General features: G+C 41.7%; 1 protein-coding gene across 3 annotated transcripts in view; it reads right to left on the bottom strand.

Moving 5' to 3' along the window:
- Positions 1-20,046, bottom strand: part of lrp6 (low density lipoprotein receptor-related protein 6) — a 69,553-nt gene that overhangs the window by 20,089 nt on the left and 29,418 nt on the right. For all 3 annotated transcript variants that reach the window (XM_085768858.1, XM_085768859.1, XM_085768857.1), the window contains 5 exons: positions 19,782-19,998; positions 15,054-15,343; positions 11,002-11,228; positions 9,350-9,534; positions 2,846-3,172 (listed from right to left, as the gene is read on the bottom strand). In XM_085768858.1, coding sequence (XP_085624984.1) covers positions 2,846-3,172; positions 9,350-9,534; positions 11,002-11,228; positions 15,054-15,343; positions 19,782-19,998 — 1,246 coding nt within the window. The remainder of the gene's footprint in view (positions 1-2,845; positions 3,173-9,349; positions 9,535-11,001; positions 11,229-15,053; positions 15,344-19,781; positions 19,999-20,046) is intronic.

Below are 20,046 nucleotides of genomic sequence, written 5' to 3'. Positions count from 1 at the left end.
GATCGATCACAATGTGTGAGAGTCAATGGTGTGTTATCATCTAAGTTATTGTCTTCAACGGGTTCCCCACAGGGCTGTGTCCTGTCCTCACTGCTTTTTATTCTGTACACAAACTCCTGTAGGAGTACATATGAGAACAGGCATATCCTGAAGTTCGCTGATGACTCTGTCATAATAAGTCTTTTAAAGGACAGTGAAACTGAGCATGGTACTGTGGTAGATGATTTTATAACATGGTGCAATGATTTCTTCTTGTCAATCAATGTGCTAAAAACAAAAGACATGCTTATTGATTTCCGAAAATCCCAACCTATCACTCCTCGGACAATCATTCAGGACAAAGAGGTTGAGATTGTATCAGAATATAAATATTTAGGGACTCTCATCGACAATAAGCTGAGTTTTGAAGCAAATACAGATGTAGTATGTAAAAAGGTTCAGCAGCGCCTGTTCTTTTTAAGAAAATTGAATTCATTCAAAGTCTGCAATATCTTAATGACCTTATTCTATCAATGTTTTATCGAGTCTGTTCTTACTTATTGTTGTGTGGCCTGGTTTGGATTTCTCACCCTGTCCAACAAAAACAGGCTAGCAAGGCTTACCAAAGTGGCAAGCAAGGTGATCGGGGTGCAGCAAGCCCAGCTTCAGGACATCTATCTCAAGCGAATATGGACCAAAGCTAAACTTATTATTGACTGTCCTGACCACCCACTTTATAAGGAGTTTGACCTCCTTCCATCTGGACGCCGTTTTAGGATGCCCAAGACCAGAACGCGGCGTGCCAGGGTCTCCTTTATCCCTGCTGCTATAGACAGGCTTCATCTCTTGGGCTAGGCTTGGTTATTCTCTCAGGCCTCTGCACTTAAATGCACTTGGGTATTAAGTGTTGTTTATCTTATTTTATTTTTATTTTTATTTCCAATTCTTGCAGCACTATGCACTTTAATGCACTGTGTAGACTTTTGCATTCTCACTTGCGCAGAGCATTATGTATTATGTATGCTATTATTATTATTATTATTATCAACAGTAATTTATTATTAGTAGTATGTTTCTATTACTCGTACTGTTTTTTAATGCATGTTGATGTCTTGGATGCTGTCTTTTTTTTCTTGTGTCTGTAATGCTTGCTGCAAATCCAATTTCCCTCGGGACATGAATAAAACTGAACTGAACTGAACTGTTATGGAGAAATAAACCCCGACAGATTGTATGGAATTGGGTTTCATACAACCTGAAGGGGTTTATTTCTCCATAACAACTGACCAACTATACATTATCCCGCTTAGAACCCGGCCTACAACTAAATCATTCAATAATGTAACACAAAATAATGATTAAAAGAGATTTAAATTCATGTAAAAAGTGCTTTTGGTTTACGCCACTCTGATGAGCACAGCACAGAAAAGAGAAACTATGCAGGATTTTTACCGTCATTAAACAGCTTCGGTACTGTGATGTTAGATAAATGACTTGTAACTTGTTACAGGGAGAGTGGAGGCTGGAAACCAAACCTGCATTAGAGCCTCTGACCCGGTGTCAGCTCTCCTCTCGTCTCAGTGGCACCACGACTCCGCCACACATACGCACCCCGTAAACAGTAAAGTTAATCTCTTGTTTATGACAGATACGACTACACACAACACACACATCGTAACACGTGTATCCATCGATCCACTGATTGATTATCAAAGGTTTCTAATGCAGCTGGTAATGTTTGGATTCACTGATTGATGAGCGATTGCTCCTCCAGTCGGCCGTTGCTATGGAGTCCCTAGCAACGGTCCGCTCAGCGGTGGTCTATCGAGAAATAAACACCGCAGAATATTGGTGATTGACCAATCAGAATCGAGTATTCAAGAGAGCCGTGTTCTAAACGGTGATATAGTGACATGAAAATGAGATATATATAGCGAAACTCTCATCCATCACTATTGTTCTCATGCTGGTTTTCTACCTGCAGGGTTCCTACACATTTTAAATTTCCAAATTCCATACTTTTTCCAGACCCTAATTTCCGGACTTCCACTGCAAAAAACTCAAAATCTTACCAAGAATATTTGTCTTATTTCTAGTCAAAATGTCATTTCTAGTCAAAACTAATCTCATTCTACTTAAAATCAGACTCATCACATAAAAAGCAGCTTGTTTTTAGACACTTTTTACTTCTTTCAAGCAGATTTTCACTTGAAATAAGTAGAAAAATCTGATAATGGAGCAAGTTTTTCTTTCTTATTACAAGCACAAAAAACCTGCTTTCACTGGCAGATTTTTCTACTTATTTCAAGTGAAAATTTGTTTGAAACAAGTGAAAATGATCTAAAAACAAGTAAATTTTTAGGTGATGAGTCTTATTTTAAGTGGAAAGAGTTTAGTTTTGACTAGAAATGAGACATTTTGACAAGAAATAAGACAAATATTCTTGGAAAGATTTTGAGTTTTTGCAGTGTCTCAGAAAAAAAATTCAAATAATTTGTGACATTTGAGCCAATAGATGTGTTTCATGTTAATAAATCATGCAATTAATCATTTGTTTTCATTATTCTGAATTTGTATGCCATTATGTAACCAAATAATTTCCAGGAGATTGTAGCTAGGTAGCCTACAATAGCGCATACAAAATGTGAATAAGACTGAATAAGTATTAAGATAAATATATATCCATACAATAGTTTCCATTTTCCATACTTTTCAAGACCTGGAAATGTATAAAATCAAATTCCATATTATTCCATACTTTCCATACTTGCGTAGGAACCCTGTACCTGGAAATAGTTGTAAACAACAAGAAGTTCTATAATAATACTACTACATGTGTGTGTGTGTGTGTGTGTGTGCGCCTCACCGCTGCAGGTCTTGTTGTCGTAGTTGAGGGAGAAGTGGGCGGGGCATCCGCACACGAAGCTGCTGACGGGCACGGCGAGGCAGAGGTGTGAGCAGTGTCCGTTGGTGGCGGCGCAGGCGTTCCAGCCGCCCTGGCGGGACGAGTGGAAGACCAGGATGTCCATCACGTAGTCCAGGTGGCCCTGGATCACCGTGCGGTTCTGACCGCTCGTCTTGTTGGCGCGCCCGATGCTGCGCTGACTCCAGTCCGTCCAGTAGATGTAGTCCTGGTACTGGGTCAGACCGAAGGGGTGGGGGAGGTCGTCGGCTATCACCTCACGCTCCTTACCTGCAGGATAAAGGTAGATGTTTGTGTTAGAGCTCCTTCAGAATAAAGGTAGATGTTTGTGTTAAAGCTCCTTCAGAATAAAGGTAGATGTTTGTGTTAGAGCTCCTTTAAAATAAAGGTAGATGTTTGTGTTAAAGCTCCTTCAAAATAAAGGTAGATGTTTGTGTTAGAGCTCCTTTAAAATAAAGGTAGATGTTTGTGTTAAAGCTCCTTCAGAATAAAGGTAGATGTTTGTGTTAGAGCTCCTTCAGAATAAAGGTAGATGTTTGTATTAAAACTCCTTCAGAATAAAGGTAGATGTTTGTGTTAAAGCTCCTTCAAAATAAAGGTAGATGTTTGTGTTAAAGCTCCTTCAGAATAAAGGTAGATGTTTGTGTTAGAGCTCCTTCAGAATAAAGGTAGATGTTTGTGTTAAAGCTCCATACAGTATAAAGGTAGATGTTTATATTAAAGCTCCTTCAGAATAAAGGTAGATGTTTGTGTTAGAGCTCCTTCAAAATAAAGGTAGATGTTTGTGTTAGAGCTCCTTCAGAATAAAGGTAGATGTTTGTATTAAAGCTCCTTCAGAATAAAGGTAGATGTTTGTATTAAAGCTCCATACAGTATAAAGGTAGATGTTTATATTAAAGCTCCTTCAGAATAAAGGTAGATGTTTGTGTTAGAGCTCCTTCAAAATAAAGGTAGATGTTTGTATTAAAGCTCCTTCAGAATAAAGGTAGATGTTTGTATTAAAGCTCCTTCAGAATAAAGGTAGATGTTTGTGTTAGAGCTCCTTCAAAATAAAGGTAGATGTTTGTATTAAAGCTCCTTCAGAATAAAGGTAGATGTTTGTATTAAAGCTCCATACAGTATAAAGGTAGATGTTTGTGTTAAAGCTCCTTCAAAATAAAGGTAGATGTTTGTATTAAAGCTCCTTCAAAATAAGGTAGATGTTTGTGTTAAAGCTCCTTCAAAATAAAGGTAGATGTTTGTGTTAAAGCTCCTTCAGAATAAAGGTAGATGTTTGTGTTAAAGCTCCTTCAGAATAAAGGTAGATGTTTGTGTTAAAGCTCCTTCAAAATAAAGGTAGATGTTTGTATTAAAGCTCCTTCAAAATAAAGGTAGATGTTTGTATTAAAGCTCCTTCAGAATAAAGGTAGATGTTTGTGTTAAAGCTCCTTCAAAATAAAGGTAGATGTTTGTATTAAAGCTCCTTCAAAATAAAGGTAGATGTTTGTATTAAAGCTCCTTCAGAATAAAGGTAGATGTTTGTATTAAAGCTCCTTCAAAATAAAGGTAGATGTTTGTGTTAAAGCTCCTTCAGAATAAAGGTAGATGTTTGTATTAAAGCTCCTTCAAAATAAAGGTAGATGTTTGTGTTAAAGCTCCTTCAGAATAAAGGTAGATGTTTGTATTAAAGCTCCTACAGAATAAAGGTAGATGTTTGTATTAAAGCTCCTACAGAATAAAGGTAGATGTTTGTGTTAGAGCTCCTTCAGAATAAAGGTAGATGTTTGTGTTAGAGCTCCTTCAGAATAAAGGTAGATGTTTGTGTTAGAGCTCCTTCAGAATAAAGGTAGATGTTTGTGTTAAAGCTCCATACAGTATAAAGGTAGATGTTTATATTAAAGCTCCTTCAGAATAAAGGTAGATGTTTGTGTTAGAGCTCCTTCAAAATAAAGGTAGATGTTTGTGTTAGAGCTCCTTCAGAATAAAGGTAGATGTTTGTATTAAAGCTCCTTCAGAATAAAGGTAGATGTTTGTATTAAAGCTCCATACAGTATAAAGGTAGATGTTTATATTAAAGCTCCTTCAGAATAAAGGTAGATGTTTGTGTTAGAGCTCCTTCAGAATAAAGGTAGATGTTTGTATTAAAGCTCCTTCAGAATAAAGGTAGATGTTTATATTAAAGCTCCTTCAGAATAAAGGTAGATGTTTGTGTTAAAGCTCCTTCAAAATAAAGGTAGATGTTTGTGTTAAAGCTCCTTCAGAATAAAGGTAGATGTTTGTGTTAAAGCTCCATACAGTATAAAGGTAGATGTTTATATTAAAGCTCCTTCAGAATAAAGGTAGATGTTTGTGTTAGAGCTCCTTCAAAATAAAGGTAGATGTTTGTGTTAGAGCTCCTTCAGAATAAAGGTAGATGTTTGTATTAAAGCTCCTTCAGAATAAAGGTAGATGTTTGTATTAAAGCTCCATACAGTATAAAGGTAGATGTTTATATTAAAGCTCCTTCAGAATAAAGGTAGATGTTTGTGTTAGAGCTCCTTCAAAATAAAGGTAGATGTTTGTATTAAAGCTCCTTCAGAATAAAGGTAGATGTTTGTATTAAAGCTCCTTCAGAATAAAGGTAGATGTTTGTGTTAGAGCTCCTTCAAAATAAAGGTAGATGTTTGTATTAAAGCTCCTTCAGAATAAAGGTAGATGTTTGTATTAAAGCTCCATACAGTATAAAGGTAGATGTTTGTGTTAAAGCTCCTTCAAAATAAAGGTAGATGTTTGTATTAAAGCTCCTTCAAAATAAAGGTAGATGTTTGTGTTAAAGCTCCTTCAAAATAAAGGTAGATGTTTGTGTTAAAGCTCCTTCAGAATAAAGGTAGATGTTTGTGTTAAAGCTCCTTCAGAATAAAGGTAGATGTTTGTGTTAAAGCTCCTTCAAAATAAAGGTAGATGTTTGTATTAAAGCTCCTTCAAAATAAAGGTAGATGTTTGTATTAAAGCTCCTTCAGAATAAAGGTAGATGTTTGTGTTAAAGCTCCTTCAAAATAAAGGTAGATGTTTGTATTAAAGCTCCTTCAAAATAAAGGTAGATGTTTGTATTAAAGCTCCTTCAGAATAAAGGTAGATGTTTGTATTAAAGCTCCTTCAAAATAAAGGTAGATGTTTGTGTTAAAGCTCCTTCAGAATAAAGGTAGATGTTTGTATTAAAGCTCCTTCAAAATAAAGGTAGATGTTTGTGTTAAAGCTCCTTCAGAATAAAGGTAGATGTTTGTATTAAAGCTCCTACAGAATAAAGGTAGATGTTTGTATTAAAGCTCCTACAGAATAAAGGTAGATGTTTGTGTTAGAGCTCCTTCAGAATAAAGGTAGATGTTTGTGTTAGAGCTCCTTCAGAATAAAGGTAGATGTTTGTGTTAGAGCTCCTTCAGAATAAAGGTAGATGTTTGTGTTAAAGCTCCATACAGTATAAAGGTAGATGTTTATATTAAAGCTCCTTCAGAATAAAGGTAGATGTTTGTGTTAGAGCTCCTTCAAAATAAAGGTAGATGTTTGTGTTAGAGCTCCTTCAGAATAAAGGTAGATGTTTGTATTAAAGCTCCTTCAGAATAAAGGTAGATGTTTGTATTAAAGCTCCATACAGTATAAAGGTAGATGTTTATATTAAAGCTCCTTCAGAATAAAGGTAGATGTTTGTGTTAGAGCTCCTTCAAAATAAAGGTAGATGTTTGTATTAAAGCTCCTTCAGAATAAAGGTAGATGTTTGTATTAAAGCTCCTTCAGAATAAAGGTAGATGTTTGTGTTAGAGCTCCTTCAAAATAAAGGTAGATGTTTGTATTAAAACTCCTTCAGAATAAAGGTAGATGTTTGTATTAAAGCTCCTTCAGAATAAAGGTAGATGTTTGTGTTAGAGCTCCTTCAAAATAAAGGTAGATGTTTGTGTTAAAGCTCCTTCAAAATAAAGGTAGATGTTTGTGTTAAAGCTCCTTCAGAATAAAGGTAGATGTTTGTATTAAAGCTCCTTCAAAATAAAGGTAGATGTTTGTGTTAAAGCTCCTTTAAAATAAAGGTAGATGTTTGTATTAAAGCTCCATACAGTATAAAGGTAGATGTTTGTGTTAAAGCTCCTTCAAAATAAAGGTAGATGTTTGTATTAAAGCTCCTTCAAAATAAAGGTAGATGTTTGTGTTAAAGCTCCTTCAAAATAAAGGTAGATGTTTGTGTTAAAGCTCCTTCAGAATAAAGGTAGATGTTTGTGTTAAAGCTCCTTCAGAATAAAGGTAGATGTTTGTGTTAAAGCTCCTTCAAAATAAAGGTAGATGTTTGTATTAAAGCTCCTTCAAAATAAAGGTAGATGTTTGTATTAAAGCTCCTTCAGAATAAAGGTAGATGTTTGTGTTAAAGCTCCTTCAAAATAAAGGTAGATGTTTGTATTAAAGCTCCTTCAGAATAAAGGTAGATGTTTGTGTTAAAGCTCCTTCAGAATAAAGGTAGATGTTTGTATTAAAGCTCCTTCAGAATAAAGGTAGATGTTTGTATTAAAGCTCCTTCAGAATAAAGGTAGATGTTTGTATTAAAGCTCCTTCAGAATAAAGGTAGATGTTTGTGTTAAAGCTCCTTTAAAATAAAGGTAGATGTTTGTGTTAAAGCTCCTTCAGAATAAAGGTAGATGTTTGTGTTAAAGCTCCTTCAGAATAAAGGTAGATGTTTGTATTAAAGCTCCTTCAGAATAAAGGTAGATGTTTGTATTAAAGCTCCTTCAGAATAAAGGTAGATGTTTGTGTTAAAGCTCCTTCAGAATAAAGGTAGATGTTTGTATTAAAGCTCCTTCAGAATAAAGGTAGATGTTTGTATTAAAGCTCCTTCAGAATAAAGGTAGATGTTTGTATTAAAGCTTCTTCAAAATAAAGGTAGATGTTTGTGTTAAAACTCCTTCAAAATAAAGGTAGATGTTTGTGTTAAAACTCCTTCAGAATAAAGGTAGACGTTTCTATTCAGCAGAACTGAAATCAGCCCCAGCTGTCAGCACTTTTAAATCCAGGTTAAAAACATTTCTCTTTTCACGTGCTTATAGCTGAGAACTTAAAACTTTATCTATTTTCTTTTCTTTTACTTTTATCTGCTCTTGCTTTTAACTCTGTTTTTAGTGTTTTGTTTGTTTTTATTCTGTCTTATGCTTCTTTTTTTAATGTTTTGTCTTTATGTAAAGCACATTGAGTTGCCTTGGTATGAAATGCGCTGTATAAATAAAGATGCCTTGCCTTGCCTTAAAGTTCCTTCAGAATAAAGGTAGACGTTTGTGTTAAAGCTTAAAGCTCCTTCAGAATAAAGGTAGATGTTTGTGTTAAAGCTCCTCCAAAATAAAGGTAGATGTTTGTGTTAAAGCTCCTTCAAAATAAAGGTAGATGTTTGTATTAAAGCTCCTTCAAAATAAAGGTAGATGTTTGTATTAAAGCTTAAAGCTCCTTCAGAATAAAGGTAGATGTTTGTGTTAAAGCTTAAAGCTCCTCCAAAATAAAGGTAGATGTTTGTGTTAAAGCTCCTTCAAAATAAAGGTAGATGTTTGTATTAAAGCTCCTTCAAAATAAAGGTAGATGTTTGTATTAAAGCTTAAAGCTCCTTCAGAATAAAGGTAGATGTTTGTATTAAAGCTCCTTCAGAATAAAGGTAGATGTTTGTATTAAAGCTCCTTCAGAATAAAGGTAGATGTTTGTGTTAAAACTCCTTCAGAATAAAGGTAGATGTTTGTGTTAAAACTCCTTCAGAATAAAGGTAGATGTTTGTGTTAAAGCTCCTTCAAAATAAAGGTAGATGTTTGTATTAAAGCTCCTTCAAAATAAAGGTAGATATTTGTATTAAAGCTCCTTCAAAATAAAGGTAGATGTTTGTGTTAAAGCTCCTTCAAAATAAAGGTAGATGCTTGTATTAAAGCTCCTTCAGAATAAAGGTAGACGTTTGTGTTAAAGCTTAAAGTTCCTTCAAAATAAAGGTAGATGTTTGTGTTAAAACTCCTTCAGAATAAAGGTAGATGTTTGTGTTAAAACTCCTTCAGAATAAAGGTAGATGTTTGTGTTAAAGCTCCTTCAAAATAAAGGTAGATGTTTGTATTAAAGCTCCTTCAAAATAAAGGTAGATATTTGTATTAAAGCTCCTTCAAAATAAAGGTAGATGTTTGTGTTAAAGCTCCTTCAAAATAAAGGTAGATGCTTGTATTAAAGCTCCTTCAGAATAAAGGTAGACGTTTGTGTTAAAGCTTAAAGTTCCTTCAAAATAAAGGTAGATGTTTGTATTAAAGCTCCTTCAGAATAAAGGTAGATGTTAAAGCTTAAAGTTTTAACCTAGACTGAACCTAACAAGCTTTTAATCTCATGAATATTATGATAATTAATAGAAAATCAATAATAATCAATGATCCGATGTGGAGCAGTGTGATGAAGGAACTATTGATTATTGATTATTGGTTATTATTGGATGGTTACCGAGCATGTTGGAGGACTCGATGAGCGTGGTGTCGAGGTCGGTCCAGTAGAGGCGGCGCTCGGCGTAGTCGATGGTCAGCCCGTTGGCGCGGCCGACGTCCGCCACCAGCGTGATGCGGCCGGTCCCGTCCATCGCTGCGCGGTCGATCTTCGGCTTCCCGCCCCACTCGGTCCAATACATGTAGCTGAGGAGGAGGAGGAGCAGGAGGAGGAGAGAAGAGGAGGAGGAGGAGGAGGAGGAGGAGGAGGAGGAGGAGGAGAGAGAGGGGGAGGAGGAGGAGAGAAGAGGAGGAGAGAAGAGGAGGAGGAGGAGGAGGAGGAGGAGGAGGAGGAGGAGACGAGTTAGCATGGTCCGGTCTGATGTTTTGCGTTAATGCTCCTTCAAAATAAAGGTAGATATTTGCATTAAAGGTCCTTCTATAGACCGAATCTCCTTGTTTACATTCTACTTCCTGGTAGAAAACCAGCTGTAATTTGAATGAGATCAATAGTAACGAACGAGAGTTTAGCTATTTATCATATTTTTCACGCCCTATCACCGTTTAGACAAATCTGAAATGATTGAAGAAACATTACTATTTCTGTGTGTGTGTTTTGTGTTGCTATGTGTTGTATTTATTCAGTTTGGGGGAATCACAGTGTCTAGAAAGCATCAGTGGCTGCAGCTGACAGGGACAGCTAACGGTAGCTAAGCTAACGGTAGCTAAGCTAACGGTAGCTAAGCTAACAGCAGGACGTCAGCTGTTAAAACCCTCCCGTTGTGGGACACGACATGAAACTACTCCAGTTAGCTCAGTCATGTTGGAACTCAGATATCCGCTGGAGAAAATATTTGTTCATGGAGCGTTTATTGAGTCACTGAGTTATTAAAGTTAAACAGGTAGCTAACCGTTAGCCCGGCTAATCTATGATAACCATGACTAATTACAAAAACATGCACACATAAATAGTAATGTTTGTGCAATCATTGGTTTTATGAACTTTACAAACATCAGATTAGTCTAAACGGTGATATAGTGACATGAAAAATTAGATAAATATAGTGAAACTCTCGTCCGTCACTATTGTTCTCATGCTGGTTTTCTACCAGGAAGTAGTTGTAAACAACAAGGAGATTCGTCCTATACAGATAGGCATTTGTGTCTTCAAAATAAAGGTAGACGTGTGTATTAAAGCTCCTTCAAAATAAAGGTAGACGTGTGTATTAAAGCTCCTTCAAAATAAAGGTAGATGTTTGTGTTAAAGCTCCTTCAGAATAAAGGGAGACGTTTGTGTTAAAGCTCCTTCAAAATAAAGGTAGATGTTTGTAGTAAAACTCCTTCAAAATAAAGGTAGATGTTTGTTTTAAAACTCCTACAAAATAAAAGTAGACATGTGTATTAAAGCTCCTTCAAAATAAAGGTAGACGTGTGTGTTAAAACTCCTTCAAAATAAAATAGACGTGTGTGTTAAAACTCCTTCAAAATAAAATAGACATGTGTATTAAAACTCATTCAAAATAATGGTAGATGTTTGCATTAAAGCTCCTTCAGAATAAAGGTAGACGTTTGTGTTAAAACTCCTTCAAAATAAAGGTAGATGTTTGTCTTAAAGCTCCTTCAGAATAAAGTATGGCCCGTCTCCATGGTAACAGAGGTGTTCTGGTCTCTCACCCCTCGGCCGGGTCGAGCGCCAGCGCCCGCGGGCTGTCCAGGTCCTTCCAGACCAGGACCTGGCGGTGCTGCCCGTCCAGCTTGGCCACCTCGATCCGGTTGGTGCCGGTGTCGGCCCAGTACAGGTTCTTCCCCAGCCAGTCCACCGCCATGCCTTCTGGGTAATCCAGGCCGAACTCCACCACGTGCTCCAGCGCACTGCCGTTCATGAAGGCCCGGCTGATCGTCTGAGGAGGAGGAGCAGAGGAGAGGAGGAGTTAGAGGAGGAGGAGAGAGGAGGAGAGGAGAGGAGAGGAGAGGAGAGGAGGAGAGGGGAGGGGAGGAGGGGAGAGGAGGAGAGGAGAGGAGAGGAGAGGAGAGGAGAGGAGAGGAGAGGAGGAGAGGAGAGGAGAGAGGAGAGGAGAGGAGGAGAGAGGGTTAGAGGAGGAGCAGAGAGGAGTTAGAGGAGGAGGAGAGGTTAGAGGAGGAGGAGCAGGAGGAGGAGAGAGGAGGAGGAGGAGTAGTAAGTAACTAAGTACTTTATTTATATAGCACCCTTCTCAGTACGAATACACAGAGTGCTTCACAGTGTAGATAACAGTGTAGAGGGGGAGGAGGAGTCCACACGTGCTCCAACGCACTGCCGTTCATGAAGGCTCAGCTGATCGTCTGAGGAGGAGGAGGAGGAGGAGGAGGAGGAGGAGGAGGAGGAGGAGAGAGAGGGGTTACGCCAGGATTCCACTGGATGCGGAACGATTCCGAAACGGGTCCGCTACGGAACGGCTGCGTACTCCGACTCCGTCAACTCACACCGGTTCCGTCCGTGATGTTAAATTGTTGCGGCTCCGCTGCACAGCGGGAACACGTGATCTCGCGATAAAGCGGGTTGTAGTTTCCATAAAGTGAACCACAAAATCAAAAACAATTAATTTAATCCAGAGGAGGAGTAGAGAAACAACTTGGTGCTGACCTGACTTGATTTTACAATCACTATCTCCTGCTCCATGGTGTAAACGGGGTGAAATGATGTCTGAAAACCTCCGAGCTGCTGACTTCAGGCCGGTCGCTGCCCATTACAACGTTTTCAAGGTGTAAAGCAGGAAATATGCTCCGCTGTAAACATGGTGTATTTTATTTTGAAAATTAACCGGGTGTTTTATTTTGTATTTTGCCCGCGATTTCCTGTCATACACGACCTGCTCTGTGCTGCTTGATGCGCCGTGCTGCGGCGTCCGGCAAAAATATAAGTTCTGCGTATGTGTTGCTCCGGCTGCCGGATGCCGGTGCCGTTCCAGACCCACGACGCAGCGGACCCGGAGTCGGTGGACGCTCACACGGTGATTATAATTAATACGTAACGGCTCCGCCGCCGTACCGGAGCGGATCTGCAGCCGTGCCGCATCCAGTGGAATTTAGGCGTTAGAGGAGGAGAGGAGGAGGAGGAGGAGGAGAAAGAGGAGACATGGAAGAGGAGGAGGAGTAAGAAGAAGAGGAGAAACAAGAGGATGAGGTGGGGGAAAGAGGAGGAGGAGAGAGGGAGGAAGTGGAGGAGGAAGAAGAGGAGGAAAAGGAAGAGAGAAAAAGGAGGTTTAGGAGGAGGAGGAAGAAGAGGAGAAGGAGAGAGGAGGAAGAGAAAGAGGAAGAGAAGAGGAGGAAAGAGGAGGAGGAAAGAGTAGGAGGAGGAGGAGAGAAGAGGAAGAGGAGGAGGAGGAGAAAGAGGAGGAAGAGGAGAGAAGAGGAAGAAGAGGAGGAGGAGAAAGAGGAGGAAAGAGGAGGAAGAAGAGGAGGAGGAGGAGGAGAAAGGAGAAAAAGGAGGAGGAAAGAGGAGGAGGAAAGAAGAAGGAAGAGGAGGAGAAAGAGGAGGAAGAAGGAAGAGGAGGAGGAGGAGGAAGAAGAAGAAGGAGGAAGAGGAGGAGAAAGAGGAGGAACAGGAAGAGAAGAGGAGGAGGAGGAGAAAGAGGAGGAAAGAGGAGGAAGAAGAAGGAAGAGAAGAGAAGAGAAGAGGAGGAAGAAGAGGAGGAAGAAGAAGGAGGAGGAGAAAGAGGAGGAAGAAGAAGGAGGAGAGGAGGAGGAGTAAAGAGGAGTAAAGAGGAGGAACTCTGACCTTCAGCGTGATGTCGGTCCAGTAGATGCGGTTGTTGGATGGAAGAAGAGGAAAGAGGAGGAAGAAGAGGAGGAGGAAGAAGAGGAGGAAGAGGAGGAAGAAGAGGAAGAAGAAGGAAGAGAAGAGGAGGAGGAGAAAGAGGAGTAAAGAGGAGGAGTAAAGAGGAGTAACCTTGAGTGTGATGTCGGTCCAGTAGATGTGGTTGTCGGATGGAAGAAGAGGAAAGAGGAGGAAAGAGGAGGAGGAGAAAGAGGAGGAGAAAGGAGGAAGAAGAAGGAAGAGGAGGAAGAAGAAGGAAGAGAAGAGGAGGAGGAGAAAGAGGAGTAACCTTCAGCGTGATGTCGGTCCAGTAGATGCGGTTGTCGGATGGAAGAAGAGGAAAGAGGAGGAAGAGGAGGAGGAGGAGGAGTAGAGGAGTAAAGAGGAGGAGGAACAGGAAGAGAAGAGGAGGAGAAAGAGGAGGAGAAAGAGGAGGAACAAGAAGAAAAGAGGAGGAGTAAAGAGGAGTAATGTCGGTCCAGTAGATGCGGTTGTCGGATGGAAGAAGAGGAAAGAGGAGGAGGAGAAAGAGGAGGAAGAAGAGGAGGAGGAGGAGGAGAAAGAGGAGGAAAGAGGAGGAGAAAGAGGAGGAGGAGAAAGAGGAGGAAGAAGAGGAAAGAGAAGAGGAGGAGGAAGAGAAGAGGAGAAAGAGGAGGAGTAAAGAGGAGGAGGAGAAAGAGGAGGAGGAGAAAGAGGAGGAAGAGAAGAGGAGGAGAAAGAGGAGGAACTCTGACCTTCAGCGTGATGTCGGTCCAGTAGATGCGGTTGTCGGATGGAAGAAGAGGAAGAAGAGGAAAGAGGAGGAGGAAGAAGGAAGAGGAGGAGAAAGAGGAGGAAAGAGGAGGAGAAAGAGAAGGAGAAGAGGAGGAGAAAGAGGAGGAGTGTCTGACCTTGAGCGTGATGTCGGTCAAGTAGATGCGGTTGTCGGATGGAAGAGGAGGAAGAAGAGGAGGAAAGAGGAGAAGTAGAGGAGTAAAGAGGAGGAGGAAGAGAAGAGGAGAAAGAGGAGGAGGAGAAAGAGGAGGAACAGGAAGAAGAGGAGGAGGAAAGAGGAGGAGTCTCTGACCTTGAGCGTGATGTCGGTCCAGTAGATGCGGTTGTCAGATGGAAGAGGAGGAGGAGAAAGAGGAGGAAGAGAAGAGGAGGAGAAAGAGGAGAGAGGATGTAGAGAAGGAGAGAAAGGAGGAGGAAAGAGGAGGAGAAAGAGGAGGAGTAAAGAGGAGTAACCTTGAGCGTGATGTCGGTCCAGTAGATGCGGTTGTCGGATGGAAGAGGAGTAAAGAAGAGGAGGAAGAGGAGGAAAGAGGAGGAGGAGAAAGAGGAGGAGTAAAGAGGAGGAGAAAGAGAAGGAGAAGAGGAGGAGAAAGAGGAGGAAGAAGAAGGAAGAGAAGAGAAGGAAGAAGAGGAGAGAAGAGGAGGAGAAAGAGGAGGAACTCTGACCTTCAGCGTGATGTCGGTCCAGTAGATGCGGTTGTCGGATGGAAGAGGAGTAAAGAAGAGGAGGAAGAGGAGGAAAGAGGAGGAGGAGAAAGAGGAGGAGTAAAGAGGAGGAGAAAGAGGAGGAGAAAGAGGAGTAACCTTGAGCGTGATGTCGGTCCAGTAGATGCGGTTGTCGGATGGAAGAAGAGGAAAGAGGAGGAAGAAGAGGAGGAGGAAGAAGAGGAGGAAAGAGGAGGAAGAAGAGGAGGATGAGGAAGAAGAAGGAAGAGAAGAGGAGGAGGAGAAAGAGAAGGAGAAGAGGAGGAGAAAGAGGAGTAACCTTGAGCGTGATGTCGGTCCAGTAGATGCGGTTGTCAGATGGAAGAAGAGGAGGAGGAAGAAGAGGAGGATGAGGAAGAAGAAGGAAGAGAAGAGGAGGAGGAGAAAGAGGAGGAAGAGGAGGAGAAAGAGGAGGAAGAGGAGGAGAAAGAGGAGGAGAAAGAGGAGTAACCTTGAGCGTGATGTCGGTCCAGTAGATGCGGTTGTCGGTGACGTCGAAGTCGAGCGCCGACGCCTCCTTGACGCCGGTCAGCGGGATGGCCACGTTGTTGTTGTTGGTTTCCAGGGAGATGCGGCGGATGTCGGTGTGGCGGGAGAAGAGCAGGAAGGCCTCGGGGACGATGCAGGTCCGCTGGTCTGAGATCAGCTCCAGGCCGATGGGGCAGCCGCACTGCACGCCGCCGGGCTTGAACAGGCACAGGTGGCTGCAGCCGCCGTTGCTCTCCGCACACGCGTTGGTGCCTGATGGATGACATCACATCATCAATAATCAATCAATCAATCAATCAATCAATCAATTAATCAATCAATATCAGATATATTATTACTAATAAACGGAGCTCAACAGGAACACCAGGAATATTCTGATCCCAGCAGTTTGGTGGATTCAGGAAAAAGATGGGATTTAGATTCAACATTTATATTGTAACATGTAAATGGAGGAGAGAGGAGGAGGAGAAGAGAGGAGGAGAGAAGAGGAGAAGAGAGGAAGAGAGAGGAGGAAGAAGAGGAGGAGGAGAAAAAGTAGGAGGAAAGAGGAGGAGGAAGAACAGGAGGGGAAGGAGGTAAGAGGAGGAACAGGAGGAGAGAGGAGGAGGAGAGAGGAGGAAGAGGAGGAGGAGGAGAAAAGAGGAAAAGGAGGAGGAGAAGAAGTAGAGGAGGAGAAAAAGTAGGAGGAGGAGGAGGAAGAAGAAGGAAGAGGAGGAGGAGGAGAAGGAGGGAGAAGGAACAGGAAGAGAAGAGGAGAAGTAGAGGAGGCGAAAAAGTAGGAGGAAGAAGAAGGAAGAGGAGGAGGAGAAAAAGTAGGAGGAGGAGAGAAGAGGAAGAGGAGGAGAAGAGAGGAAGAGAGAGGAAGAGGAGGAGGAGAGAGGAGGAGAGAGGAGGAAGAGGGAGGAGGAAGAAGGAAGAGGAGGAGGAGAAAAAGTAGGAGGAAAGAGGAGGAGGAAGAACAGGAGGGGAAGGAGGAGGTAAGAGGAGGAAGAGGAAGAGGAGGAGAGAAGAGGAAGAGAGAGGAGGAGGAGGAGGAGGAGAAAAGAGGAAAAGGAGGAGGAGAAGAAGTAGAGGAGGAGAAAAAGTAGGAGGAAGAAGAAGGAAGAGGAGGAGGAGGAGAAGGAGGGAGAAGGAACAGGAAGAGAAGAGGAGAAGTAGAGGAGGCGAAAAAGTAGGAGGAAGAAGAAGGAAGAGGAGGAGGAGAAAAAGTAGGAGGAGGAGGAGGAGGAGGAGGAAGAAGAAGGAAGAGGAGGAGGAGAAAAAGTAGGAGGAGGAGGAGGAAGAAGAAGGAAGAGGAGGAGGAGAAGAGGAAGAGGAGGAGAAGAGAGGAAGAGAGAGGAAGAGGAGGAGAGAAGAGGAAGAGAGAGGAGGAGAAGAGAGGAAGAGAGAGGAAGAGGAGGAGAGAAGAGGAAGAGAGAGGAGGAGAAGAGAGGAAGAGAGAGGAGGAGAAGGAGAAGAGGAGGAGGAGGAGGAGGAGAGAGGAAGAGAGAGGAAGAGGAGGAGAGAAGAGGAAGAGAGAGGAGGAGAAGAGAGGAAGAGAGAGGAAGAGGAGGAGAGAAGAGGAAGAGAGAGGAGGAGGAGGAGAGAAGAGGAGGAGGAGGAGGAAGAAGCACTGCACGCCGCCGGGCTTGAACAGGCACAGGTGGCTGCAGCCGCCGTTGCTCTCCGCACACGCGTTGGTGCCTGATCAACGACATCATCAATAATCAATATCAGGTGATGAGCCAATCACAGTGCTCATAGCTAGCCCATACACTCAGACATTCTCTGCTCCCACGTCCATTGAAATGCATTGCAGTTAGTCAGTTTTCATTCGTTTTTTCTTGACATTTTAAGTTTAAAATGGTCAAACGGTGTGCATGGGGTACATGCAACTCCTACACTAGGTACAGGGCCGAAAACACCAAAACAGTTCATTCTCATGACTGAAGGAGTGTTTTCACAAGGGATTTGAAATTTTTTCAAAAAGCAGACCTCAAATTTCCAGCATTTGTCCTAAATTATTTCTTTCTACAGTGTTCTAGGACAAACTGGCCTCAGTGTGCTTACAGCGGAGGTTTAATATTTAGACATAAAACACTTGAGTATTGTTACATCTGCAAGTATCTTAAAAAGATACATTTAAGAAAATATGTAAAAGTCGAGAAAATGGCCTCAAACCTCAGAGGGCATAAACACGTCTGTATTCAGTTTTAACCAGTGATTTGGTGTTTGAGCTTAGAGTGCAGGGCCACAAACAAAAACCTTGTTTAGGGGGCCACCAACATCCTAGGGCCGGCCCTGCCTAGGTATCCTGAGAGGCCACGGGGGGGATTTTTTTTACTTTTTCCCAAGCCACATCTCAACCGAGAGAAGTGTCTGCTCTGGATAAAGTTATGCAGTAGACCACAACACCAACTAAACCTGGATAAACTTAACAAGGATGTCTACATCTGTTCTAAGTTAAGTCAACAACGTATTTGAGGCAACATATTGTCAGAGATGTTTAGATGTTAGCCAGTATCACAACTAAGCATAAAGTCCGCTAGCTTAATGCTAACGTATAATGTAAAACTCCATAGACAGGCTAACAGAAGTTAGCCCGTCGCTATCGGCGTTTCGCGGCAACCGACAGCCATAGCAGTAAAGCTAAGTGAAGTCTTGGTGACTTCCAGATGATATTTAATCTTTCTGTCTCCAAAAACCATCAGTTGCCTCCTGTGAAATGTCTCTTACTGTGACAGCTGTTGCCATAGCAACTGTCACCGAATGTTGACTGTTTGTCCGAGTGAGTGGAGGGGGCGGGGCTTAACCATAGGTCAATTATCGATTTTGGGTGAAGTGTCCCTTTAATAGTGCATCCTAATTATAGAGTGTTAGTGTTGTCCTGGATTTTTCTGGCACAAATAAATAAAACTAAAGTAAAACTCTTCGCTCAGAGACGGAGTGGAGCGGAGCGGTCTACTTCCTGGAGTCCAGTGGAATGAGAGAAATTCCCTCAGTGGTCGACACGATGGTTATCTCAAAGGAGGAGGAGGAGGAGGAGGAGGAGGGGGAGGAGGAGGAGGAGGAGGAGGAGGAGGAGGTGTTGACATGTTAATGCTGCGTCTCCTCTGAGAGCAGCAGCAGCAACATGAATGAATTCATACCTGCAGGTTTTTACACCTGGACAGAGAGAAAGGCTGATGGGGGGGGGGGCGGAGTCAGCAGAGAAACAACCAATCAGCATTCAGAGAGTGTGTGAGTCTGAGGTGAACGGTGACTTTAAAGGGACAGTTCAACATTTAGTCAGATCCTCCTCCCCCCCATAACCCCCTACAGTCACAGCAGGAGGTTCATTACGACACATGAAGCAAATCCTCAGAACTACTTTCTCTTCTGAAATCCCTCCGCCCAGCAGCAGCCGTGTCTGGAATGTAGTTCCGGCTGCATTTCCCTCTAAAAAAACTCTGTCTCTAATGTTACATCATTGGTTCTCAAAGTGGTGTTAAAGCGGTCCTCAACCTTTTCTTGAGAGTTTACCACTTTTTTCTATAATTTTTTATATATATAACTTTTTAAAAAAGATTTTTCCACTTTTTTTCTAGAAAACTTTTAACTTAAAAAAAAAAAAGAAAGAAATCTTACCACTTTTTTCCAGAAATTTCTTTACAATATTTCCACAAATTCACGCCATTGGCCCTAATTTGAACGTATATTGACTAAAAAAAGTAACGTTCTTCAGTCTGAGAACAAATATTTGTGTATTTCTGGTGTTTGCTTCAAAATTTGTGTTACATGATTATCCGATTGGCCCGATATAATAGAATTTCAGACCTTAAAAATAATGTTTAAAGGGATAGTTCAACATTTTGGCAAATTGGCCCATTGCCATAATCGCTATAGTCATAGCAGTAGGTTCGTTACCTTTATTTGTCGGTGTAAGCTGTTTTTAGAACGGAGGAGCGAAGCAGCAGGCTGCTCAGAGCTACGCTATGGAGGCTAAAGGAATTTCTTGGTTTCCCTCATCAAACTCATCAAATACACAATCCCAAAACTCCAAAACGCTTTCGTGGACAAGTTGTGACCTGCACAACCACCACGCTATGAGATAATAACAGAACGTTATGAAACGGAGCCGTTTTCGAGGTAAATACAAGGTAAATACAGAGTCTGCTTGCTGAAAAATTGTCCCTGAACGCAACACGCATCAGCGGTTTTGCATGAATTTACCTCGAAAACGGCTCCGTTTCGTAACGTTCCATTATTATCTCATAGCGTGGTAATTGTGCAGCTCACAACTTGTCCACGACAGCCTTTTGGAGTTGTTCGGTTGTGTATTTGATGAGTTTGATGAGGAAAACCAAGAAATTCCCTTAGCCTCCATAGCGTAGCTCTGAGCAGTTCGCCGCTCCACTCCTCCGTTCTAAAAACAGCTTACACCGACAATTAAAGGTAACGAACCTACTGCTATGACTATAGCGATTATGGCAATGGGCCAATTTTCCAAAATGTTGAACTATCCCTTTAAAGCAAAGAACAGATCATTACCAGAACATTTACAAAACTTGTTTAAATTGGAGAAAGGGGACAACAGACTAAAGCTTGATTTTAAACATCCCTTTGCAAGGCACTTTTTTTCTAGAAAACTTTTAACTTTTTTCTTTTTTTTTTAAAGAACTCTAACCACTTTTTCCAGAAATTTCAGCAGCAGCGGGGGCTCTGGACTCACCTGTGGCCTGGTGGACGTAGGTGGCCTTCAGCCCCATCAGGTCGGGCAGCTGGTCGATGATGAACTCGCGCTCCGCGGTGCGTTTGTGGACGCGCTCGATGCTGCGGCGCTGCCAGTCCGTCCAGTAGATGAAGTCGCCCAGCAGCGTGAAGCCGAAGATGTGAGGAAGTTTGTCCTCCACCAGCACCCGTCGGCCCGTCCCGTCCATGTCCATCACCTGTAATATACCATAATTAAAGGGATAGTTCAACATTTTTGGCAAATT

This window comes from Trachurus japonicus, chromosome 23, assembly GCF_045865225.1.
Source record: "Trachurus japonicus isolate A0001 chromosome 23, Traja_1.0".
Taxonomy (NCBI): Eukaryota; Metazoa; Chordata; class Actinopteri; order Carangiformes; family Carangidae; genus Trachurus; species Trachurus japonicus.
The sequence above is the reverse complement of the archived record's forward strand: the minus strand, read 5'-3'. Positions and strand labels throughout refer to the sequence as shown.